The 17,720-nt window shown below is 45.2% G+C and overlaps 1 protein-coding gene across 1 annotated transcript in view; it reads left to right on the forward strand.

The window, feature by feature from the left end:
* NWD2 (NACHT and WD repeat domain containing 2) overlaps positions 350 to 17,720 on the forward strand; it is a 209,464-nt gene continuing 192,093 nt past the window's right edge. Inside the window, exon 1 of the mRNA XM_003128911.6 lies at positions 350 to 3,317. Coding sequence (XP_003128959.3) covers positions 3,167 to 3,317 — 151 coding nt within the window. The 5' untranslated portion in view covers positions 350 to 3,166. The remainder of the gene's footprint in view (positions 3,318 to 17,720) is intronic.

Here is a 17,720-nt window from a genome sequence, read left to right on the forward strand (position 1 = left end):
TGGCTGGGGTTTGAACCCTGGCCCAAGAACTTCCACATGCCACAGGAACAGCCAAAAAACAAACAAACAAAAAACAAAAAAGATGTCAGCCAGGGCCGAACCAATGTAAAATTAGAAAACAGGGATAGTGTATTGCAAATACTACTGAGACAGGGGCCCAAATACCTCGATCCTGGCTCAAGCATTAACTAGTTCTATGACCTTGGACAAATCATTTCTCTTCTTAAGCGCTGGTTTTCTCGTGTGTAAAATGGGAGTGATAATAACATGTCTGTAAAGCGTTTTAAACAGATATAAGAACAAAGCAGTCTCCACACTATAATTCAGGACTGGCCTTCCACAAGCATATCCTGCTCCTTCTCTTCCCTCTTCAGTTTCTCTCTCTCCCCCTCCTCCCTTGTATAGCCAACAGTTCCTCAGGGTGGGAAAGACATCTAGTTAATTCATAACAAAGTGTTAGCATCGTGGATGACTCTTCCCTTATGCCATCTGCATGCTAATGAATGAATCTCTGGTTTTAGGCTATCTGATGTTACCAAGAGACAGGATGGAAGGAGACAAAAGTGGGGGGGTGTGTAGGGGGGAGGCAGGGGATCCAATATCCTTAGGTAGAAAGCTCCCTGATAACCCAAAGACAGCAGCCTGCTCTACCTGACGAAAAGCTGTCTGTGCCAGAAGCCTCCTGAAGCATGGCCCCACAGATAATGTGAAATTCTCTCTCCTCTGCATCCTTGGTCTGCAGTGACACTGGCAGATGCTAAACTTTGGCCTGTCTCGAACAGCTAATTAGGTTACAGAGGCTGCCAAAATTCCCAAAGTCATCCTAAGAAAGGGAAACACTGAGATCTCAAGCAAAGGTCAGAAGACACAAACACTAATTTGATTTTTAAGAAAGAAACCACCAAATAAGAGGGGGAGGGTGAGAAAGAAGAGAGGGCAGGTAGGTCTTTGACAATCTGGCAACTCCACATCAGTCTCATAAACATTGAGATCAGGTATAAATCGGTCCCACTCCTCTCTCCAGTAACAAATACTGTATATTCATAAAGGATGTTACTGTAACAGACACAGTATATTCATAACTTCTTCCAGAGAGCTTAGTCCAAACCTCCTGAGACATCAGGAGCGCTTTCAGAGTCCTTCCTGCTGGAGAACGTGCCCACCTGGGAGTAATGGGGCTGGAGAGAGGAAGGAGATAATTTACTAAATGGAATCAGTTGAACAAACACAAACACATGGGCATAATCAAGGCTTCTTTATTGTTTGCATCCAATTATTACAAAGAACTGCCGTCTGCCTCTTGGTTCTCAGTAGTGGAGAGGCAGCCTTAAAAACCTAGAGACCCAATTCTTCAAAAAGATTACCCCAGAAAGTTCGTGTTGGGGATGCGGTGGGGTAGCAGGATAAGCAGGACTTCACTGCCACCAGCAGGGCCCAGAAGAAGTGCAGGCCAAGAGAAGACCAGGAGCTGCCTACAGCAGAAGCCCCACGCAAGAACATAAAACTTGCAGCTGTGCCCATCCGCCCCCTCCCCAATCTCAAGATTGGGAAAAGCGGTTCTTCGTCTCTAAAAGACAGTTGTTCCCGCCCTAGAGCTCAACATGAGGGGTTTGCAGACCAAACTGCAGTTAAGGCTCCAAACACGACTTTCTCCCCACACACAGCACAATCTAGGAGGTCTTTTTCGTGCCCTGGCATTTGTAGAATTTCGGAGGTGCAGTGGAGTGTGGCCTGGAGATGGCAGTTTTACGGCTCAGTCCCTTTGCGTCTAAGGGCACCCCGGAAGTGGACCTGACCCCTTGCGCTGTCCATCTCATGCCCCCAACCCAGGTAGCAGATCCGCGTCCGCTCTGGCCACATTCGATCAGGTGGAGCCAATTCATGCTTTGCACGGGTGGAACCAATTCATGCTTTGCACGGGCTTGGAAAGGCTGCTTAAGGCCAACTCTGATCTCTCGCACCGGGCTCCAATCCGCGGTCACCTGCACTTTGCGGGCCGTTGCGCGGGGCGATGCTCCCGGGAGCCCACATCAGCCTGCAGTGCCTAGGCGTGCGCCGCGCCGCACGGATTTCCAGGCATCCTCCCATTCCGCGGGCCCCAGAGCCTCCGAGCTAGAGCTAGCGTAATGGCCCAAGACCGAGTAGGGGCGGGAGCAGGAAGGACCCCCTGAAGGCTTAGAGACCTCGGGAGGGCTTCCCGCGGAGATCCGCTCTCGAAAAGGTTCAGAGACCATGCGGCGAGGAGCACGTGAGCGGCGGGGCTCTGTTATAAAAACCCCCGCTCTACTGCGCCTGGAGAGCTAGAGGAGAGGCAGGACGCTGCCACCTGCACCAAGAAAAACGGTGATGGTGACACTCCCTCCTGGACGCCTGAGGAGGTCCCAGGTTTTTGGTGCGTCGGACCATAGGGGTCCGGGCTCCGCGGTACGTCTAACTTTGAGGCGAAATTCCCAACACTTAAGCAAAAACGCACAGAGGCCGGCACGCGTGCATTTTAGAAAACGCTCAGAGCTTGTTTGACCTTTAGTAGAGTTGAAGGAGGAGTAGCAGAAATCTCAGGCTAATTTTTTGTCCTCCGCGGAGGAGGCAGCAAGGAGCGCCCCAGCTCGACCTTAGAGAAGCCCGAGCGACTCCTTATCAGCCTGAGACCCCCGCGCCCCAGCAGCCTTTAAGTCGCGGGATATTCTACGCCCAGCGGGAGGCAGCTGGAGGTAAACTCCGGTCGCCTGGCGTAGATAAAGTTTGGTCCGCTCCACTTGCCTGCTCCCTCCCGGCCGCGGTGACAGCCCCCTCCTCCAGCGGCGGGCGCGGGCGGGGAGATGGCCGCGGATTCCGCGACCCGCATGGGCGCTTCCCGGCGCAAAGGGGCGCCACGCGCGTAGCTCCATCACGCTGACCTCCCGCACATTCCCGCTGCTGCGCTGAACCCGGGCAGCAAGCGAAGGCGGGCGTGCAGAGGGGCAGGAGGCGGCAGCGACAGGGGCCGGTGGGTCCGTATGGCCGCTGTCCGCCCGCTAGGAGTGTGCGCCACGGAGCTCGCCTGCGGCTACTCCGGCTCGAAGCGGCTCTGAGTCGCGCTGCCTGGGGAGATCGACCTAGCCGTACGGCGGAGCCGCGGGCAGGAACCCGAGGATCAGGAGACGCCGGCTATTCCTCCCTGAGGGCGATGTGGCCGGCCGGTGCGGGCACCAAGCTGCCCTGTCCCCGGGACTCTGCGCTCCGGCGGGCGGCTTTCTCCGGGAACCTCACCGCCCTGCCTTCTCACCTTATGCCCGCGGGCCGCAGCGTCCGGGTCTTCATCAGCGCCAACCCTGAAGGTAAGTTCCTTGCCAGGGCTTGTCTGTCAGTCCTTCTACCGGTCTGCGCAGCGGGAGCTGGAGAGAGTGCCAAGGCACAGCCAGGTGCACCGTGCGTCCTCCGCGCTCCCTTTTTCTAGGTAATACCGAGGCTGCCCTGAGCGCGTGGGAATTTAATTTAAATCAGTTTTATGTCCTTCCTTATCCCGTCTGCCTACTGACTTCCCCTAGGACACTCATTTCTCGTCCCCTGGGTTACTTTCCCTGATCCGGCTAAGAAAAGGACGCTTCTGGAAGCTGCATCCTGCCACACCCCCACCCCCACCCGGTTTTCCTTTCCTTCAACGGTTTCTTTTCGAGGTTATCGTAAACGCAAGTAGTAGATCCTCACGCTCTCGGCTCCGCGGCAGATTCCTGAATGGGGGCTCCCTCCTTTGCCACTCGTTCAGGCCGAGGCGAAGTGAGCGTGCGGTTCCCTGAGGCTCGCCTCTTGCCAGTGTGTGAATGGTACCCTTTTCCTTGGGGGGGACGCCACGGAGACCCTTGTGAACCCAAGATACGTGGAGATTGAGGGGCAACGCGCCGTAAATTCCCCGGACAGGCTGGCGCTCGGCCCGCCGCTGACTTCACCGTGAAGTGTTCAAGATGAGCTCATTTCTGCAGTTGGCTAGATCGTCCCGGTCTAGAACTTGGCCGTCTCAGTCGTGTTCCTCCTAAAGGCTGGACACCTGGTAGATGCTAAACGAAAACTTGTTGATTTATTGCATTCACAAATCACAACGGCTGATGTCTGGGTGATCAGTTTCTTGGTCATCACTGACTTTCAGTTCGCAGTCCTGAATAGTAACTTTCATTCCCAGTAAGTGAAGAAAAAGTAGGATGCGTCTGACATGGGCTCGATAACGCTGTAGGAATTGCTCTTTTCTAGAAAAAGAAATGTTTGGCCTTAAGATGAATGTATGGGAGACTGAAATAGATATGTTAGATCGGAAACTAACTTTTGCCGCTCTGATAAGCCTTGGGTCTGACAAAGAAGTAAAAGGAAAAAAGAAAGGTAACGCTGTCATTGGACGAAAACCCAAGGCTCTGGTTGCTTGTCAGAAACATTCATAGGGCCAACAAAAAAAAACTTTCTAAAAAATCGTTTCGAGAAATACTAGCCGAAATTTCAGGTAAAGTTCACAAGTATGATAAGGGGATTGGGGGAATGTAACCCACAGTGATTAGTATTACAAGGACTATATACTTTTAAGGAAGGGCATGACTGCCATTTTATCAGTTTCAAATTAACTTTCACAGAACTTAATAATTAAGGAGGCTTTTCGGAAGCCAGAGTACACTCTTTAAACATCTTTTTATCTGTATAAAGGGCTTACAGAATTTTTTACTTAAATCTGGATAAAGAAAACCTTAGAGCTGTGCAGCCTGTTTAAGGATCTATGGAAATCTGAAACTTAAGTTTTCAGTGTTGTTTTTAAAAATATTGCTAAAAACAGTTTTGGAGAGAACTGTTGGGAAATGGTCAGTTTTTCAAATTTTTAATTTTCCTGTGCTTAAAAAAAAAAAAAAAAAAAAACATGAGAAGTGTTCAAATGTCCTAAAGTAAAATCAGCTAAATTACTACATTTTTTTCTTTAAACAAGTTGTTTCTAAAATACAGTGACAATTCTGTTAGTATCATCAGTAATTAATTTTTCTTCAAATTTGTAATTTCTAGGGTAAAAATCAGTGATAATGAATTTTGATAATCGAGTCGGCTTAATATTGAATTGACATTCAAGATTAATGTTATTTTTCTTAAGTCTGTATACAAGATTCTATAAACTCTCCAGTTTCTTGAAATAAAAGCCTTAGCAGCTATTAATCGTAGGAAAGCAAAGCAGAGGAGGGGCAGATCATGGCTTCTGTCACTGAGCTGACAGCTTGCACATTGATCTTAAAAGACAAGAAATGTGAGGTTTACCTGAGAAATTGCAAGGTGGGCAGGACTTCAAATTTTATCCTCGTTGGAAAGCTGAGGGTACATTAAATAGAAAAGACGGAGATGGGTGTTTTTTTAGGGCCTGAACATGAAGCTTTGCAGTCTCTGTAAATGCTCTGTCACAGACAGCACTTTACTGCAAATTCTTTATGGTAATGATTCAGGAAGCAAATGGTTGTGTTTTGGTGCGATCCAGGAGTAGATTGTTGGCCAATACTCAAGAGCCTCTCCACTGTCAAATTAAGACGGAGTAGTCTCTTAAGCTTTCCTTTACAAGCAGAAATCCAATTTATGCTCGAAATAAAAGCTGCTCTGTTGAATTCATAACAGTACTTTTAAGCATCCAGCAAGGGTCTCCCTTAGATTGCTTTATAGGGTTTGGATGGAATTTCCCCATCATTAAGTTAGTACATGTCTTTACAATGGAAAAATGACTTTTCCATAGATTATCCCATTCAGTATTTTAATTTTTGTCCTCAAGCTCTGTGAGGCTGGTGGGCCAGCAGGTGCACTCCCTATTTACAGATGAGAAAACTGAGGCAGCACCAGGTTAAGCTAGTTGCCTGAACTCATAGAGCAGAATGAAACAAGCTGGGGCCTGTGGGGGTGGGAGACTCAAAACTCCATCTTGGTACTCTTTGGCCCAGCCTAGGTTCATGCCAGATTTCTGTAATGTCTCACACCCATATGGACAAGAAAATCAGCTGGCTATAGTAGATCGTGCTGGCTGTGCTCTTGAAGCCTGACATCCACAAGAAGCTGAGTAGCAGGAAAGGACCAGGACTGCCCTACCCACTTCACCCCCATGAAAAGGAAGCTGTAGGAGCACTCAAGGAAATTTCAAGATGTTCTGAACTTGACGAGACACATTTCTGTCTAAAAGTCTATCTACATCTGACCAGTCCTGCCACGTGGTAGACACTGGAGAAGAACCAGCATGGGGGAGGAAGCGCTTGTCCCAGATTCTCTTACATGGCTAGGCCTTGGACTCCATTTAGTCCCACCTCCCACCAATGTAGCAGTCCCATCTGTGGCATCTTTATTAATCCTTGGAAGTTTTCTAGGCAGCCACTGTCTCTCTGCCAGAATGTCACTTATATCTTGTTGAAATAGTGATTCTAAAAAGCATAAAATCCTCCCCTGTGATGAGCCTGAGTTGAATTGTCCATGAATCTGAGAAGAGTGTGCCCAATTCTCTCCCAGTGATTGAAATTTCAGGTACCTCTTAAATAATATCCTCTTCTCTGTTTCAGTTCTTGCCAATTGAGAGTAAAGCACTATCTTAGCTCAGGCTTCTGTAACAAATACCATAGACTGACTGGCTTCAACAACAGACATTTCTTACAGTTCTGGAGGCTGGAAAGGCCAAGATCAAGGTGCTGGAAGATTCAGTTCCAAAGTTCAGGGCCCTCTTCCTGGTTTTCAGATGGTTATCTTCCCACTGTGTCCTCAGAGAGTGCAGAAGAGAGTTCTTGATTTTTGTCCTTTTTTTTTTTTTTAATGGCCACACCCCCAGCACATGTAAGTTCCCAGGCCAGGTACTGAATCTGAACCACAGCTGCAACAACACAAGATGCTTTTAACCCTAGGCTGGAGATCGAACCCACATCTCTGAAGTGACCCAAACCGCTGAAATTGGATTCTTAATCCACTGTGCTACAGTGGGAACTGCTTTTGTCCTTTTATAAGGACAGCAATCTCATATTGGGAACCCCACTTTCATGATCTCATCTAAACCTGCAAAGACCTCACCTCCAAATATGATCACATGACAGGTTAGGGCTTCAACATGTGAATTGGGGATGAGGGCCAAACATTGAATCCATAACATTCTGCCCCTGCAACCCCCTCCCCCCCCATTCATATCTTTCTGGCATGCTGTTGCACTCATTTCATCCCAACAGCTGCAAAAGTCTCACCTTGTTCTAGCATCAACTCTAAATGCCAAAGTCTCACCTAGGTAAGTGTGAAGGTCCAGGTAGGATTCGTCCTGAAGCAAAATTCCCCACCAGCTGTGAACCCGTTGGATAAGATATGTGCCTCCAAAATACAACAAGGGGACAAGCATAGGATAAGGGAGAAACTGGAGAAATTGGAAGGATGAAAGGGGTGAAGGGTTCCAGGCAAGTCTGAAACTTAAGAGAAATACCATTAGGTCTTAAGGCTCTAGAATAATGCTTTATGGTTTGATGCTTTGCCTTCTGGACCCACTGGGGTGGGAGTCACCCACCAAGGCTGCAGGAGGCCCTGCCCCCAAGACTTTAGGCAGAGGCCATCTCCCCTGTCGAAGCCCTCCACCAACTTTGAAACCAGAGAGGCGGCCCCGATGATGTCTGAATCTCCTTTGGGGTCATTCTTCCTCTGTCTTGAAGGATAATATGTTCACAGGCAGTAGCCCTGCAGTCCAGTCCTATAGGACCTAAGAAGCCTGACAGCCTTCCTTCCTGGCATGTGTCTGCTGGAGGGGGAAGGGGGAAGGAGGATGGGGTCTGTGGTTCACACCCATACTCACTTCCTTACCACAGGGTTACCTGACCCCTAGGGGTCTTTTCAGACCCAACCTCCACATTTTTTTGCAATATGAGCTTTTGAGATCATCAGCCATTTCTTTTTGCTTAACAATTATTTTTTCAATTCACCTCTCTTTCTCATTTTACTCTAAACAGTCAGGAGAAACCAAGCCACTCCTGCAACGTTTTCTTGGAAATTGCCTCAGTTCAACATGCAGTTTCATTGGTTCTAAGTTCTACCTTCTGCAAAACACTAGAACACTGTTCAGTGAAGTTCTTTGCTACTTTATAAAAGTCACTTTAACTCCATTGTCCGATAACATGGTCCTACTTTCTGAGATATCGCCAGAAGGCTTCGCTGTCCATATTCTGGTCATGGTTGTTTATGTATTCTCCGAGAAGCTGTCTCTCCAACTCTCCTCGTTCTAATCTCTTACCATAGTTGCTGTAACAGTCCCTTCATGGCCTTGGCTTTTTCTGGCAGGCAGCTCAAAACGCTTCCAGCCTCTACCCTTTCCTCAGTTCCAAAGCTATTTCTCCATTTTTAGACATTTCTTACAGCAGCACCCCACTTCTTGGGACCAAAGTCTGTTGTAGTTTCCTAGGGTTGCCGTAACAAATGACCACAGATTGGGTTTTAAACAACAGAAGTCTATAATCTTATGACCATGGAGTCCAGAGCCTGAAATCAAGATGTTAGCAGGGCTGTGCTCCCACTGAAGGTTCTAGGGAAGACTCTGTCTGCCTCTTCCTTGTCTCATGCCATCCTTGGTGTCCTTTGCCTTGTAGTGTCATCACTCCAACCTCTGCCTCATCCTCACATGGTAGAAAAAAGAGCACTCTTATGTCTCTTATAAGGACAATAATTCCATCACGGGGCCCCACCCTCATATCTCAGCTGAACCTGGTTATCTTCCAAAGGCTTCACCTTCAAACACCATCACATTGGGGGGCAGGGGGGTGGTGGTTAGGGCTTCAGCATGCAAGTTTGGGGGAACACAGCCCTCAGTCCATAACAGGTCAAGTCTAAAGCAGAAAAAAGACTGAAATATTGCCTTTATTACTAATAAAAGCTGAAGCAGGCGAATACTCCCCTATCTATGGTCCTTTAGGCCAGATGCGATTTAGCAATTTGACATTTTTTAAAGTTAGAGGGAAACGGTGTATATGTTTGTTATTAATATCCTATAATCAGATGTGAATGTGTTCATTGAAAACTAGTTTAAGTTAGTGCTGTACAGAACTTTCTGCAATGCTGCAGGCTCTGTATCTGCGTTATATGAGAGCACTCATTACATACGCCTATTGAGCTTTGGAAATGTGGCTAGTATGACTAAGAATCTGAACTTTTAATACCATTTCATAGCCATACACCTAAATTTAAACAGGCATACATCGATATTGGCTACTGTATTGGACACAGAGCTCTAAATGGGATAACAATGATTTTGAATAGCTTCGTGTCTGTCAAGGTCAGGTTTTGTCACTGGTGACTCAGGCAGGGCACTTCAGGTTTTACTGCTGGATGAATTGGGGAAACTTGTTTTCCATACTTTAGGGCTTTTGTAGTTGAAGGAGGGGCTATGGATCTTTATTGGAGAATGTGGCTTTTAACTTTAGGCAAGTGGGTTTCCCAGTGCTGAACCCTAGAAGTGTGGGGACTTACCCGCCCAGTGACCATCAGCAATGGACGAGGCACCGTCCCCTCCCCTCCAACCCAAAGTGGACCAACTCGACCCCTTTAAGACATGGAGGAGGAGAAAGCAATGGCAGGTTTACTTACAAAAGAGAACGAAGGGGTTGGACTATTGGTGCTCAGATTTTCCTTCCAAATGCATCCGTCAGATTTAGACACTTCTCTTCCCCTGAGAAGTAAGTGCTGGCCCTGCCCAGGGCTACTAGTGCATCTCCTGTGTGTCAGGAGACATCTGGAGTGGACAGAAAGCTACCCTTACTGCCCTTTCTGGCATACTTCATGCGAACATGCAGATTTATGCACTGGTCATCTTTGAGGGTTGTGCACTTTTGTTCACAACGTTAATGATCAGATGCTGAGTCCATCCCACTTCAATTTCCTACTTGTCTTTGCATCTTCTCAGACTCTCTTCTCCATTCCTGTGGAGCACTGGTAGAAAGACTCATTCTCCAACTGGCAGAAGCCACAGTAAAGAGAGAGCTTTTCCACAGTTGTTGCAACTGGTGGCCATTGGCTTTAGCTTGTGCTCACAGGCAAAAGGCAGGCAAATGTGCATCAAGAAATACACAAAAACCTATGAATATTCTTCACCATGGTTCTTCTTTCCTGCAATGCTCACTTCCAAGCTCCCTATTTCTCACTGTTTCTAAGAATACAAGTAAGCACAACAACAAACGTATATGTTCTCTTGATACTCCAGGAACATCTTTCAAATTAAGAATCTTAAGAATATCACAAACTGCTATTTTATGATAAATTTGCATAGGATGTTTGTAGTAAATTACTTCTAAATTTTTAGTGGTTGAATCTGTAAGTCCTTCAGCAAACATGATTCAGGCAGGAGAGAATATTTAATACAAGCTTGAGAGCCAGACTGACTGGTTCAGTTCACCATTTAATGCAGTGATCCCCTGAGCAAGTTGCTTAACTTCTTTGTTCTCAGTTTCATGTTCTCTAAAAGAAAAGAGCAGTACCTGCCTCACAGGTTTCTTGAGTAGGTTACATAAGCAAATAGATGTAAAGCGCTTACAACGGTGCTGGACACATATTAAACATTGTTGGCTATTATTTGTATTTTTATTATTGGTTTCCACTGTGATCCAGACACTGTACAGGTGTGAATATGCAGAGAGAAACATGGCATTTTGTGCCCTCAAAGAATGCCACCTGCAGAGGCATTACTTAGAACTCAGTAGTTAAAAAAAAAAAAATTTCCAGATACTTTAGAGATCTAATGTTTCCCCCAAAATATTGTAAGTGTCAGAGGAGTGATAGTCAAGGGCACCCCTAGGCATTTAGGTGTCATTGCAAAGCTGTCACCCAGAGGGCAGGAAACAGTGGACACCATTGCCAGGATCACAGCTGCCCCTGGACATTGGGAACTGGCTGGCTTCTACAGGTGCACACATGTGCTGAATCCTCATGTCACCTGCATGCTCCTACCAGCAGAAGGACCTCCCTGGCTCCCATTGCCCTCTAGATGGCATGCAGGGACATCCCTTGGGGCAAAATAGGATTGCATTTGAGTGCTGGCAGTAAGACTGGAAACCTCCAGGCTTCCTTCCTGCCCGATACCACAAGGATAGAGGGAAAGAAGTAACAGTGCTCAACAGCCAGAAGCCGTCTGTCCCCAGGGGAAGCAGGCACATGCACTCACTGGCTTACTCAATCAGTAAGGATGCTTTTCTGCTGGCTAGAATACAGAAGTAACGGAACAGGCTGGTCTCTGATCTCTTGGAGTTTACATAAATGACAAAGTATATGTCATGGGCACCATGGTAAAATATGAGCAGAGCATATTTAAGGAGCCACTGAGCAGGGGGAAGCCAGCTTGGGGCTCAGAGTAAGGGGTTGGGAGGACTCCCCAGAGCAAAGGAATGGAGAGAGCCAGGGCATAGACACTTCTCTGCACCATCATTGAAATGTGAGGCAAAGCAGTGGTGATCTCTCTAGAAAAGAGAGGGGGCCAAACTTTATTATTCAAGGAAGAGCTTTTATCCTTTTCAGTAAGAGTAGAGCTGATGTCTTGAGGTGACAGCACCGTTTGTCCCTTGAAGGCGGCTCATTTAGAATGACATTTAAAAGCATGGCTTGGACCTTATAGGTACTCTGTCTACAAATCGATCATGACTTTATGGTTTAAAAAAAATCATCTACAGATGTTTTAAAATTCTGTTGCACCAAAAAAAAAAAAGGTTGCAAAATTATGATTCTCCAACTCTTCACATTTACCAAGTGGCCCTTCGTATTCCACCGTAGTAAGATCTCTCCCTTCTTCCCTATCTGTTTATTATAAGCATGAATTCATAAATTTCTACTCCCTCCAATTATTTATAGTCCTTTACTGTACTTAAATTGTTTTGGTGCAGAAATTGTTCCAGATGTGGCTAGTGGGAGCCGCTTCAATTCTTATGACATCTTTTCAAAGATCCCTTACTTTCTGGTGTAACAAGTTGTTCCAGTTTTGCCTTGAACCTACCTGCCCCAATTCTTTAATCAGCCATTTCTCTCCAGAGCCATGGTTCTTTTTAGTAAGGGTTGGCATTAGAGAGCAGGATCTGAGTGCTAGATGTGCTTAGGGCTACTGAGGTATTTTTTGGTTTTTTTGACCTTTTTAGCCAACAAAACTAGGAAAACACATAAATCAATAAATAAGCAAAAAAAAAAAAAATTCTGTTGCACCATAGCAGTGATGCCATTTGCCATTTAAAGGGTATCTGCAAGTTTGCACTTTGTTTCAGTTGTCTATTACTGTGAATCGGCTCATTCTAAAACTGTGAGGTCACCCAGTGATTTACCATTTCTCACTCACCTCTCAGGCTCCTCGGTGCTCCTCCAGGAGGGCTCACTCACTTCAGCCTTTCTCTCATCATTCAAGATCCATTGTGGGTATTGGCTTCCCCAGAGAAAGGAAATGCAAGCTGCCAAGCCTCTTTGGGCGTGGGCTTGGAAGTCCCAGAATGCCCCTTTCCCTGCATTCTGTCTGCGTGAGTCATGAAGATGAGCCTAGATTCACTGGGAGAGGAGATAGACCCCATCTCATGATGTGAGGAGGGGCATGTGCACGCAGGGAGGGGAGGATTTCAGGATGGCCGACTGTGAAAGTGACCGAAACCCCCAGTTACGTTGTACGGTTCCTTTGACTTGCCTTGGCATGATTTGATTACATGAGATAATACATGAAAAGTGAGTAAACCGCTAGTCTGACACATAGCAAGCATTCAACAAGCTTTCTTAATAAAATAGTCATTGTCGTGATGATGTTAATGAGCTGTTGAGCGTGACAGTGACTCTGTAGGTTGCTCCTTCTAGAACCTCTCAAGTTCTGAACTGAGAGTTCCTAGATAGGCGATCACATTATCACCACTTTTGCTGCTAAAGATAACAAAAGTGAATGCATTTGTGTTTCTTAACACTAAACACCAGTATCAGACAATCTTCCACCCCTACCCTGGCAGCAGGGACAGCCTCCATGGGGGCTGCTCCATAAAACCTGGAGCCTTGGAGTTCCCATTGTAGCTCAGCAGTAATGAACCCAACTAATATCCACGAGGATGCAGGTTTGATCCCTGGCCTCATTCAGTGGGTTAAGAATCCAGCGTTGCCATGAGCTGTGGTGTAGGTCGCAGATGCAGCTCAGATCTGGTGTTGCTATAGCTGTGGTGCAGGCCGGCAGATGTAGCTCCTATTCAGACCTGGGAACTTCCATATGCTGTGTGTCTGGCCCTATTATAGTTTAAAAAAAAAAAAAAGATAAAACCTAGAATGTAACTACACTCTCCTCAGACAGACACGTCAGTTTCCAGGGGAAAGAGGTGAGCAGGTAATTGAGCTTCCCTGGTTTATTTTCCCCACATTTTCTGGTCAAATAAATCACACTTTCACTTCCTTCTGGAGTTCTAGGGAATGTTTGTAAGGAGGTAGAGAGCCTCCAGGAGCCTTTCTCTCCAGAAGAAACTTCCAGTTAGGGGAAGAGAGCTTCTCTTCTAACACAAATATTCACTTATTTCAGCTTTGACATTTGTACACAATGGAAGCTTTAGTTACCCAGGATCATTTAAATTAGATATCTAGTTTGATAGAGCCTAAGTTATATCACAGTGCTATATTTTAATACAAAGAAGAAGACTGAACTATATGGTGTTATATACCTTATATACAAAAGCAGGACCTATGTGCAGATATTCATATCAGAACACTTTCCTAGGGTCAGTGTTAGCATGGGCTTGGCAAAATTTGTTTCTCAAATCTAATAGTTTGTTTTAAACCACTAAATTTGGGGGTACGTTGATATGCAGCAATAGACAACTAAAACGAAAAAAGTAAAGTACAAACACCAAACACCTTTTTAAAATGGCAAATGATGAAATTCCTACAGAATAACAGAAAGTCATCTACAAAGTAATTGGGTTTGATAAAGCAAGTGGACGGCTCTTTTAAACTCAGGGAAAATCCTTTAAGTCTTATTCTTAATGGCCATATGATTTAAAAGTAAAACTCACAATAAATGGCTCACAGGATACATAGGTGGTGAGTTATGTACAATCTAAAAGAAAATACAGCAATAGTAACTTAAAGAGACCTTTTTATCACTTCTTCAGAGCTTTAGCTTCCATCCTTATTTTTATTGTAATTAAACAGAAGTCTTTCTACAAGTTAAAGTATATTGGCTGTTGTATAATTAGAAAAATGATGTGTATGATACTAAGTTAATGAAAGGATTAACAACAACCAACAACAAAATCCCTGAACTTTGGATGCAATACAAAGGGAATAATACCCACTTCCAATGAAATACTTCCTTGAAATCTCATTTTTAATCCAAAATATTTCAAAGACTTTGACATGGGTACACTTAAAACAGAGAGCACAGCCCAGATGTCAGTGTCTTATTCCAAGAGTGATTACAGGGTCCAACTTAAAAATGAAATCGCAAAATTGAAAGAGTGTCCTTCATAATGCTTAATCTTATCCATTGTGTAGAGTGTCATTCAGAGAGATTCTTGCCACTGAATGTATTTCCTCCAGATTCGCATCAGCTGCAGTATTTATTAGTAGGCATTAGATATAACCCTACTCCTAACTGGTTGGTGTGGAGGCTTACAAAGGAAGCAAGAGATACATACTGCTGCCTTAATTTTTCAACTTCATCCATCAAAGAGGCAGGAACAACACAATTACCAAAAAAACACTGTGAGAAGGATGTTTATATGTAAAGGCCAATTGAAGTAATTGAAATCAAACTGTCATATCTGATATCCCAGTCAGGCATGAGCTGGTCAGACTTGGTTAACAGAGAAAGACCAAGATGTATCAAATCTAAGAAACAGACCTCTCTACACTAGTGAGTGGCCAGCAGGGAAACTGGTCCAGCTGCAGGTGAGGAGAACCCGTCTACTGCTGAGAACACCGAAAAGAAGACAGGAAAATAAAAGTTCCCCCTAAGCCCTTGGTCACTCTCTTCAAAAGGTCGTAATCTGTATAGTGAATCAATGGTAATAGCAATAAAAGCAGGATGTAGGAAAAACGGAAAAAGATGCAGACCTTCCCGCCTCTGAGAAGCTATCTTCTGTAGGTAGGTTTTTATTTGCAAACCCGTGGAAGAATGAGAGCAGTCATAAAATAGCAGTCACAGTTTAATGAAATTGTGGCTGGGGAGTTCCCGTCGTGGCGCAATGGTTAATGAATCTGACTAGGAACCATGAGGTTTCGGGTTCGATCCCTGGCCTTGCTCAGTGGGTTAAGGATCCAGCGTTGCAGTGAGCTGCAGTGTAGTTTGCAGATGCAACTCGGATCTTGCATTGCTGTGGCTCTGGCATAGGCTGGCGGCTACAGCTCCGATTAGACCCCTAGCCTGGGAACCTCCATGTGCCGCTGGAGCGGCCCTAGAAAAGGCAAAAAGACACCCCCCCCCCAAAAAAAAAAGAAATTGTGGCTGAACTAGAAATCTTATAAAGTATGAGACTTTTTGCCACATGGCCACCAGATTTTTGGGCACGCCTTACATTGGCAGGTGGAATCTATGACTTCTGTCCTTGAATCTGGGCTCTCTGACTGGTTTTGGCCAATAGAGTACAGAAGAAATATTACAGTGCCAGTTTCTGGGCCCAGACTTTTAGAAATCAGCCACTTCCTCTTCTGCCTTTGGAAACACTTGTTCTTTAGACTGCAGCCACCCAGAGCAGAGACCCCTGTCAGAGCAGTGAGCAGTGCCCCACCCTGCTGCAAGGAGGAGGAGCCATCTCAGAAGGAGGTCACCCCCAACAGAGCCCTCCCAGGTGAGGGAAGGAGCAGAGACCTCTTCCCAGATTTCAGAGCCAGGAGGAATGTGAATGATTGTTGTCGTTGTAAGCCAACGATTTTTGTTATGTAGCAGAAGATAAGTAAAAGAAAACAAAACAAATGCACTATAGCATGGACTGGCTAAGGTGAAACGAATTGGAGGGGATGGATGTGTATCCCAAGATTATAAAAAATCTTTGGCAAAGAATTTAACTTCCTCGGAGTTCCCATTATGGCACAGCGGAAACAAATCCAACTAGGAGCCATGAGGTTTCGGGTTTGATCCCTGACCTTGCTCAGTGGATTAAGGATCTGGCGTTGCCGTGAGCTGTGGTGCAGGTTGCAGACATGGCTTGGATCTTGCGTTACTATGGCTCTGGCATAGGCCAGCAGCAAACAGCTCAGATTCGATTCGACCCCTAGCCTGGGAACCTCCATATGCCGCAGGTGCGGCCCTAAAAAGACAAAAGATGAAAAAAAAAAATTTCCTCAAGTTTTGTTGCCCCTCAGGCTTCTGGGAATTGAGCATATAAAGACTACCTCACAGGGCTAGTGTGAAAAATAAATGAAATACTATAAGCACCTAAAATAGTGCCTGAAAGAGAGAACTTAAATCTAGATCAGAATTTGTTAAAAACCCCAGGTGGTGGGGGGTAGGGAGATGCTCTGGGGTTTGGGGATGGAAATCCTATAAAATTTGATTGTGATGATCATTGTACAACTACAAATGTAATAAATTCATTGAGTAATAAAAAAGTTAAAAAAATCCCAGGTGATACCAAAAAAGAAGAGGTATAAGGTTACAAGGGAATGAGAATTACTTAAGTAACTTCTTTTTTTGTAAATTGTGGCCTGAAATGGGTCATTATTCCCATATTATGCCACCTATATAATCATGTAAGCTTTTAGATAGAAGGGATTACATTAAAAGTGTATTTTTTTAAATGTTGGTTTAACATAAATATGAATTCAGCCCAAATTATGGGGATATTAAGTTAATGAGTTCCATCTTTAAATAATAGAGCAGACACTAAGTCATCTTCAAAAAAAAATTATCTGGCAAAAAAGACTTCTTTTGAAACCATAGGTAGCAAGCAGATTTCAAAAAAATGACATTCAGAGAGAATAAAAAGTTAGCACTTTCTCCTTTTAGCGTAAGATGTGCTAAAATCTTATACTAAAAATCGTCATTGCTTTCACACACGAAGAATCCCTTTAATGTTGCTTTAGATCTTCGTGAAGGTTCATAGGTTATTTTTTTTTTTTCTACTTCTGTTACTCTTTTAAACCTTGATGCACAGTTTGCCTGCCACAGATGTTCCAGGAGCATGCGGTGCCCACCTTTATGTGGGAGGGAGCACCCTTGATGAAAATGAGCCACCGTCTTTATCTAGGAAGGGTTTCAATACAAATCTCCTGGAGGGTTGAAAAGTGACTCATTCCAAGTGGCTACTACAGTGGAGCAACCTGACCCTTATGTAAGTTCTCCTCGTGGGTCTGTCATGGTTAGGGGAGGCCCCCATTATATTGAGGAAATAACGAAAGGGTTCCTGTCGAGGTTTGGATGGAGGAGAGCAGAGAGGAGGCCAGAGAGAAAGGAGGAGATAGGTCTCCGGTATATTAGCAGACAGGCCAAAGGTAGATGCATGATAATTTGAATCTGGAGGGTTAATTCATCTGTTCATTGATTCTGCCCCGTAAATCTGAGTGGAATGGAATTGAGAGAGAAGGCCCTGGCATCTAAGAATTTTGAAAGAGAAACAGCTTTGGTTCTTTAACTTTGAGTTTGGGGGTTTGATAAGGGCTAGCTGTTCAGGCGTTTTGGTCGTTCTAGGGGCAGTGGAGCCAGAATGCAGAGCATCAGCAGGGCAGGGCTGCCATCCTGGATATGCCTCCTAGAATTATCTTAAAAGGCAGTTGAGGACTTGACCAAATGCCTTGGTTCTTCTGAGATT

The sequence above is a fragment of the Sus scrofa genome, chromosome 8 (assembly GCF_000003025.6).
Source record: "Sus scrofa isolate TJ Tabasco breed Duroc chromosome 8, Sscrofa11.1, whole genome shotgun sequence".
NCBI lineage: Eukaryota > Metazoa > Chordata > Mammalia > Artiodactyla > Suidae > Sus > Sus scrofa.